This window comes from Macrobrachium rosenbergii, chromosome 55, assembly GCF_040412425.1.
Source record: "Macrobrachium rosenbergii isolate ZJJX-2024 chromosome 55, ASM4041242v1, whole genome shotgun sequence".
NCBI classification, from domain to species: Eukaryota; Metazoa; Arthropoda; class Malacostraca; order Decapoda; family Palaemonidae; genus Macrobrachium; species Macrobrachium rosenbergii.
In genome coordinates this window covers 52,931,754-52,939,273 of record NC_089795.1, presented here as the reverse complement: position 1 = coordinate 52,939,273, position 7,520 = coordinate 52,931,754, and the positions used below count along the sequence as shown (strand labels likewise).

Here is a 7,520-nt window from a genome sequence, read left to right as displayed (position 1 = left end):
GTCTGCTGATATCAAATGCGCGATTGTGTAAGGGGCGACGCAACGTGGCCAATGCATGCTACCTCCTTTGGAACTCTGCGCATGAATGACGTCACACTGTTGCCGGAACTCATTGGTCGAATCGATTGGCTAGCGGAGCCTTTCCCCTGCCCGGCTAAATTTAAGAATAATGGTAATATTGCTTTTATTAGGACAACAAATGGATTAGGTTTCTCAGGAGCTTTATGTCCGTTATTAGTGATATACATCGACGTATGACCATGGAATTTTCCCCCCGCAATAAACTGCAAAATTGAGCATATATTTTGTTTATGATGAAAGCTGATGTCGTCCGTTTAGGCTCCGCCCATATCCCACGGTGTTCAACAATACCAGCCGTGAGACGAGCGGAATCGTCAGTTGCTGCAGAGCTCCCGCTTATTGAACGTGATCCAGCGTCATTGATCTAGTGCGCTTACTCTACGCGATCTTGTGCCAAGATATATATTACATATTTCTGGTGGTGTGACATTAGAATTTTGCTTTACCGCTATGGCGCCACAAGCCCCAGATTCAGCTGTGAAACATGAAATACTAGATGACCTCACTCCGCAGGAGCATGCTGAGCTTGTGGAAAGAGAGTTGAAAATTAACCTACGGGAAATCATCTCCAACCTGCGTAATCTGGACTGGTCGAAAGTTGTATGGAGAAATCTCATATTATTTGCATTGCTACACATATATTCTGTTTATGGGGTTTATTTGGCCCTATTTCATGCAACGTGGAAAACCATTTTCTTCAGTGTTGTTTTGTATTTCATGGCCGCCCTTGGCATTACCATGGGAGCCCATCGCCTTTGGTCACACCGTTCATTCAAGGCGCGCGCACCCCTTCGCGTTGTTTTAGCCATCTTTCAGACCATTGCCTTCCAGAATGATATCTACGAGTGGGCCCGAGATCACAGAGTCCATCATAAGTACAGCGAAACAGACGCTGACCCCCACAACGCTCGACGAGGATTCTTCTTCTCGCATATGGGATGGCTCATGTACCGTAAACACCCAGACGTCATTGCCAAGGGCAAGGGCCTGGACCTCTCCGATCTAGAAAGCGATCCCATCGTCATGCTACAACGAAAGTACTACCTGCCTGCTGTCGTCACTGCTTGCTTTTTGTTGCCAACGGTCATCCCCTGGATGTACTGGGGTGAGCATGTTGTGACTGCTCTCATGGTCGCCGGTTTTCTGAGGTATACGATAGTATTGCACATCACCTGGTTTGTGAATTCCTTGGCTCACTGGGTTGGTAACAAACCCTACGACAAATCTATTTACCCTTCACAAAACCCAGTTGTGGCCTATCTCGCCCTGGGCGAGGGATGGCATAATTACCATCACGTCTTTCCCTGGGATTATCGCACCGCCGAATTAGGAGGTCTCATCAATTACAATATCACCTGTCTCGTCATCGACTTCTGCGCAAAAATTGGACAAGCTTACGACCTCAGAACTGTCACACCTGAGATGATTGGACGACGAGTCACCCGGACGGGCGACGGAACTTACGTTCCCCTGACACACAAAGCGAAATGAGAGAGAACAACCACATGCCTACCTTTCTTTTATGATTCATTCTTCTCACTTTAAAGCCATGAATGATTACTCACCCTTGCAATGCACGTCACGGAACAATAAGCGCACACAGGCCTTGCTCTTTGGGTACAGCATCCAATCCCTCTTCCCCTTTACAAAGAAAAGATAATCACCAAGTACGACCAATTTTATAATTCTTTGCAAATACGTCTGCCTGAGTGGTATAATATTGGCTAAGGAATTGGGCTATAACAAAGCAGTGAAATTTGTGCTTAGAACTTGAATGATTTGTCATTAATAAAAAGTTCATACTCTTCTTATACTTTTATATCTTGTGTGCGCATACATTTACTTAGATATTTCTAATAGTTTTCACAACGAAGAGAAAGGCCCAAAAGGGAAAGCCTTCAGCTACCCAGGTGTTCCTCTTTTGATTTTTACTGTATTTGCGAAATATGTGCAACGTCTATTCAGAGTGCGTGATTGCATATTTCCCATAAATCAGTTATTTGTTTAAAATATTTGAAATTTACAAGGCTTTTAATTTTGTATGACTATAGTGTATTGAATTTATGTGGACTTTAAAATCTTTTTCTTTTCTCATGTATTCAGTGTATCGTAAATTTCCAGGTGCCCGCAAGCTAATTTCTATATATCTCTTTGATTAAACAGTAAGCGCAAGGGAAATTGTCTGGCATAAAGCGAAATTGGTTCTTCGTATTTCACAAAAGTGTTTATTGAAGCATAAAAGACTGGCCGGAAGTGAAGTGTGAAGGGTTAGTTGAACCTTAGGATCCGTGCGCATCCCGCTTCGGTTGCCAATTTGAGATTTATGGAATGCTTCGTGCGCTCGTGTAAACAAGTAGTAGGTGGATGGGAATGGGGCAGGTTTTCTACAAATGAACGCGCTCTCCATTACTTTCACTCTTGTCTCATCGGTTGAAGAGATAAAACTACACAGTAAAAAAAATTAGAAATGCACGAAGACTTTCTCTCACTCTCTCCTTACGCTTACATGGCTTAGAAAAAAATTTTGCTTTTTCCAGTAGCAAGTTTCGTTTTCATCATTGATCAGTGTAATAAGAAATATTGAAATTATAATTGATAATATCTCTGATCGTTTTCCCATTTCTCTTGTTTCTCGTCAAGCCTCATAGATTAGAACAAAGCCCAGAGGACCTCCACAGAAAAGAAACAAAATATGACGTTTAATTTCTGTTATTGCGGTTGCTCTTAGGAAGTATGAATATTCATGAACGCCATGTATAGAAGATTTTCCATGTTTTGAATGGGGATTTTTAAAATGGTTTTCTCTCGGCTGTTAATACTTCCCACTTTAGGGTCCAAATTAGGTATTTAATAAACATTGACTTTGGGAAAGGGAGACCTTTTTCTATTTTGAAGGGAGACCTTTTTCTATTTTGTGCCAGAAATTTCAATTCAGTTGTATATTATACAACATGAATAAACTTATGGTTATCCTTGTAGGCCATACGAGCTCGTGGGCACACGTTTTTGTTTGCTTTTTCAATTGTTGAATTTTGGTTATCTTATCATTTTAGACGCCGTGACAGTATTTAATCAAGAAAAGTATAAACAAAGTTGTATGTCTTATCCTACATGTTATGACAAACACACACTGTATATACACATATATTTCATATATAAATTACATAATATATATGTATATACATATATATGTGTGTGTGGTTTAAAATATGTATATGTGAATGGTGGGTGCAAATGCTTTTTAAAGCACTTTCAAATTACTGAGGGAGTTTATTTTATTGATGTATTTTACATAGCATAGTCTAGCTTGAATTGTGTAATTTTGCAACTGGTATTTATGATATATACATATATATATGTATATATATATTGGTTGGTTAAACGTAGGTGTTACGTCATTTATGCACATTAGATGGCACTCAGTTGGATATATACATACTGTTGGGCACTAGAATATACTTAGAAATTTGTGCACTATTTACATGATGTTTTGTAGAAGTTATATCCTAAAGAAAATGTAGCTGGATAACATGTGGCTGATTGGGAATTTTCCTGACTTCATCAGTACCAGGCTATTTCAGCTGTTGGTTTCTATAATAAGAAATATGGAGGAATTTGTGAATTTGACGGATTTAAATGATTAGTCTCCAAAACTGAATATACTGTATCTACTGTAATTTTTATGGTTATAAAATTGGCTTCACGTCCCATGCCCTTGTGGAACATGTGAATTGATTGTGTAGAGGCAGAAATTTGTATAAAATACATAGCTTTCTTGTCTCTCTTTCTTTCTCTACGACAAATGCTCCCAACCGTGAACGGAATACCACAACAATTGCTCTGAATGTTGAGCATAAGATCATCATAGTAAAGACCTGAACAGGGAGATGTGAATGTTATGTTTACTCCTTGGGGTTTCCAACGTTGCACGGCCAATGTTTGATGTGTTTATTAACAAGTAGTTGTCTGTATTGATTATGAAAATTGAAATTTCCTTTTCGACCTGTATACACCAAAACCAGGAGTTCATTCTGCCGAATGGTTCGATTTCCGTAGGATTGAATTTGTATTTTAACATGGCTTTCAGTATTGTTTAAGTACCTTGTAAATTCAGCTAATCTTATCAGAGCTTGTTCAGTTATAAAATTAAGTTGTTATTTGGAAAGAAAATGTTTACTTTTGAAAGTAACGATGAAAGATTTTCCAACACAACATTGTTGTTATTTTACTATAGAAGTGATTTTGTTGAGTTAAGAAGAGAAAGTAAAATGAACTACACATAGTTTTGACATATTTTTTTTGGCACATATGTAAAAGCTTAGGATCGTGAAATTATAGTTGAAAAGTCAGTTTTGTCACAGTTAGCGCTAAACATTCCATATTTACCAGGTTATTCCATACACACCAGCGACCTATCCTGTAATCCCTGTCAGCCTGAGCAAGTTATTCCTCGAGAACAACGTCTTGTTTTTTCATCCGAGAGTTACTCTTTATGAATATTCTTGATTCGGTGGCATGAGTTTAGGCTACTTCCCAAGCACTTGTATATGGATACCTTGACTTAATGTAAATCTAAGCTTTTGTAAAATACAGTATTTCACAGTAAGTGAATGTGTCATGCTGATTTATTAAGTAGGAAAACCAAAGTCTTGCGAATGAACTTTAATCTAATTTACTGATAATTCTTTAAACCCCACCCCCACCCCATATATGCAGTGTACATCATTGCAACTTTGATCATTTTCACCTGAGAGTAGCTTTGTTTCTATGTCAAATATTAAAGGATTTATTGATAACTATTTGCATGCTTATCAGTATAATAATTCGTACCTTGACAGTTTTGATTTGTTGAATGACTTCTGTGGACCTCTCATTTTTCAGGATAATGCTTGGTTTTTGTATGTTAGCCTATATTAATCTTCTTCTTGTACATTGTCGATATATGTCATCATAATGCACTGCGATGCGATGTCCTTGATCATTGTAAAGGCGGCCACATTTTTAAACAAGCGAAAGTGTTGGTAGACGACGGTTTAAGCAGAAAGACAATAATTGAGGCTACACAAATAAGGTCATGTGTGTATCCAGAAATATAAATTTTCTTTGGAACCCATTTTACATGTTTAAAAATACGGCCTTACCTATGTGCAGTATATTTTGACGGTGGTCACCTGTATTTAACCCCCATCACCACCTGGTCTCGATATCTAGTATAGTTAGTTTACCTCATGAATGCAATTCTTGTCGTAGTCTAGAATGGAAATTGTTGTCTGCTTCGTCCTCATCTTCTCTATCATCTTCACTCGAGACTTGACCCCGTGTCATTTCTAAAAGGTCAGATTTGTTCGAGAACCATTTATTAACGCAGTGTTATGGTTTTGTAGCCATGTGGTTGGAGAAGATGAATTGGATCAAGTTAAAATGTTTTGTTTGTGTTTTATGTTTGTTTGACTATTTGGTTGTGAGTTAGATGTGAAAAAAAGATTGAAATTAGCTTTATTCTAGTAAAAGACACGGGGAGTTGTTAAGTAAGTGCTCCTTTTTTCCCATTTATTTTTTGTTCTGTATAAATAACCTTCTGTGATATGTGCCACAATGCAACTGCCTCATGAGGGGCTATTACTGTGCCTGTCAAATTTCTCTCTCTCTCTCTCTCTCTCTCTCTCTCTCTCTCTCTCTCTCTCTCTCTCTCTCTCTCTCTCTCTCCTTGCTGCAAGTATTAATGCCTAAGCTTTTCTATCCAGAAGTTAGAAAGTGACTGCAAACAATATGCTGTAGTTCTTTGCTTGTTTTGAATTCACCAATTAGTAAAAACTTTCCTCAGGGTTAGACTCCTCACGTCCATTTTCCCTGCCTTTCTTCCTTCGTCTGGTATTCTGTCAGGGCGAGGCATGGGTTGGATAAGGATTGATTACATCCTGTCGGCCTTTGCATCCCGAGACGGAGAGAAAAAGAGAGAAAGTTTTGTCTTAGGCAGTCACATAGGCCATACCTCTTCAAAAGGAGGCATTCACAATATGTAGATAGGCTAATGTATAACCTGACCATTGATTGTAAGACTAATTATTTAGGAGAGACAAAAGAGGAAATCAGTTCTTTTCTTCTGGATTCATTAGGACAGATGTTTTCAAAGGCAAAACACAACAAAAAAAAGTCCCTCAAGTGTACTTCGTAAAAAAAGCAAAATAAAGAGGAGTGAAGAAATTTTGTAATCCGATCGTCAGTTGTAATAGCATTATTTTTTAATACGAAATTATACATTTTTGAATCTATATATATATAATGCAGAAATTGCTAGTCTTCCTTGGTAATGATTAAAAAATATATGGTCATCAATAAAGATAAGACCGATTTTGGATTTTTTTTCTATACCTCCTGAAAATTTATTTATGGTAATGAAGCAACAACCCAAATTTGTTCCAACGGGAATACGAACCTACGCTTTCATTGATGGATTACTTTGCGCCATGACGCCCTCCAGCTTTCTTCTGACTTATATAAACAAATGCCCATCGGGCATATTATTTTTTGACCTGAGATGTGGGTAGCTCGTCCATTTTGCTCGCAGACATATAGCTGTGGTTTGTCTGTTTACACTTCATCTCTCTTAGTTGAGGTTTGGTGGTTTGTCACGTTTTTGTGACTACTTTAGTTTTTGCCGAAGCATCTTGCCCCTCCATTGCCTTGGCCTCCTCCAGTAGGCCTGTGCTTTAGGTTTGTGCAGTGTATAGTTGCGTTTGTGTAGAAGGGAGGCATTTCTTTGCATTTTTTCTCGTGTGACCCAGCCACGTGGGTGACCTTTGTGTGACCTAGTGCATTGTGTATTGTCCATGTGTGTTTCGTTGTCCTTTTTACGTGTTTACGCTGAGGGCTGCATGGAGGTTTCGAAACCTGATTTTCATCGTTTTGTTGGCAAGCAATCCCTGTAGAATTTTGTGTCCCTGATTGCGGTAGACCTGCATTCCCTGTGTTTGTCATTTCATAGACAAGGCAAATGTGTGGGGTTGCTCACCCCAGTGGTCTAGGGAGCTGACCCTTAGCCCTTCTTGCCCATCAGTGTTCCTGTCTTCACCGCCTGTGACAGACAGATGGAGAAGGTACGATGACTTAGGGAGACTACACCCTTCGGGAATGTTCGAGATGCCACTATGGCGACCCACCTGAGTTCCCCATGGGTTCACCCCCCCTTCCCCTTAACTTCGATTAGTTTGGAGGAAGAGCAGCCTAGGCCTATAAAGTGGCTGAGACCCTGTGCTGATCCATACTCTACCCCTACCACAAGTATCAATCTGGTCGTACACCAAGGTCATATAATTGTGAAGATACCTAGAAGATTGGCTGATCCTAGCATACTCAACCATCGAAGGTGGAACTCCACAAGAATCAGGTCTAACCCCCTATGGGGGTAGTACCGTCAGTGCACCTCATGCGGTGCACTG

The 7,520-nt window shown here is 39.4% G+C and overlaps 1 protein-coding gene across 1 annotated transcript; it reads left to right on the top strand.

Moving 5' to 3' along the window:
* The first annotated feature begins 372 nt into the window (after nucleotides 1-372).
* LOC136835254 (acyl-CoA Delta-9 desaturase-like) lies at nucleotides 373-6,433 on the top strand. The gene has a single exon (XM_067098533.1). It carries the CDS (start codon nucleotides 532-534, stop codon nucleotides 1,570-1,572), a length of 1,041 nt encoding a protein of 346 aa, XP_066954634.1. The 5' UTR covers nucleotides 373-531; the 3' UTR covers nucleotides 1,573-6,433.
* Nucleotides 6,434-7,520: the final 1,087 nt, after the last annotated feature.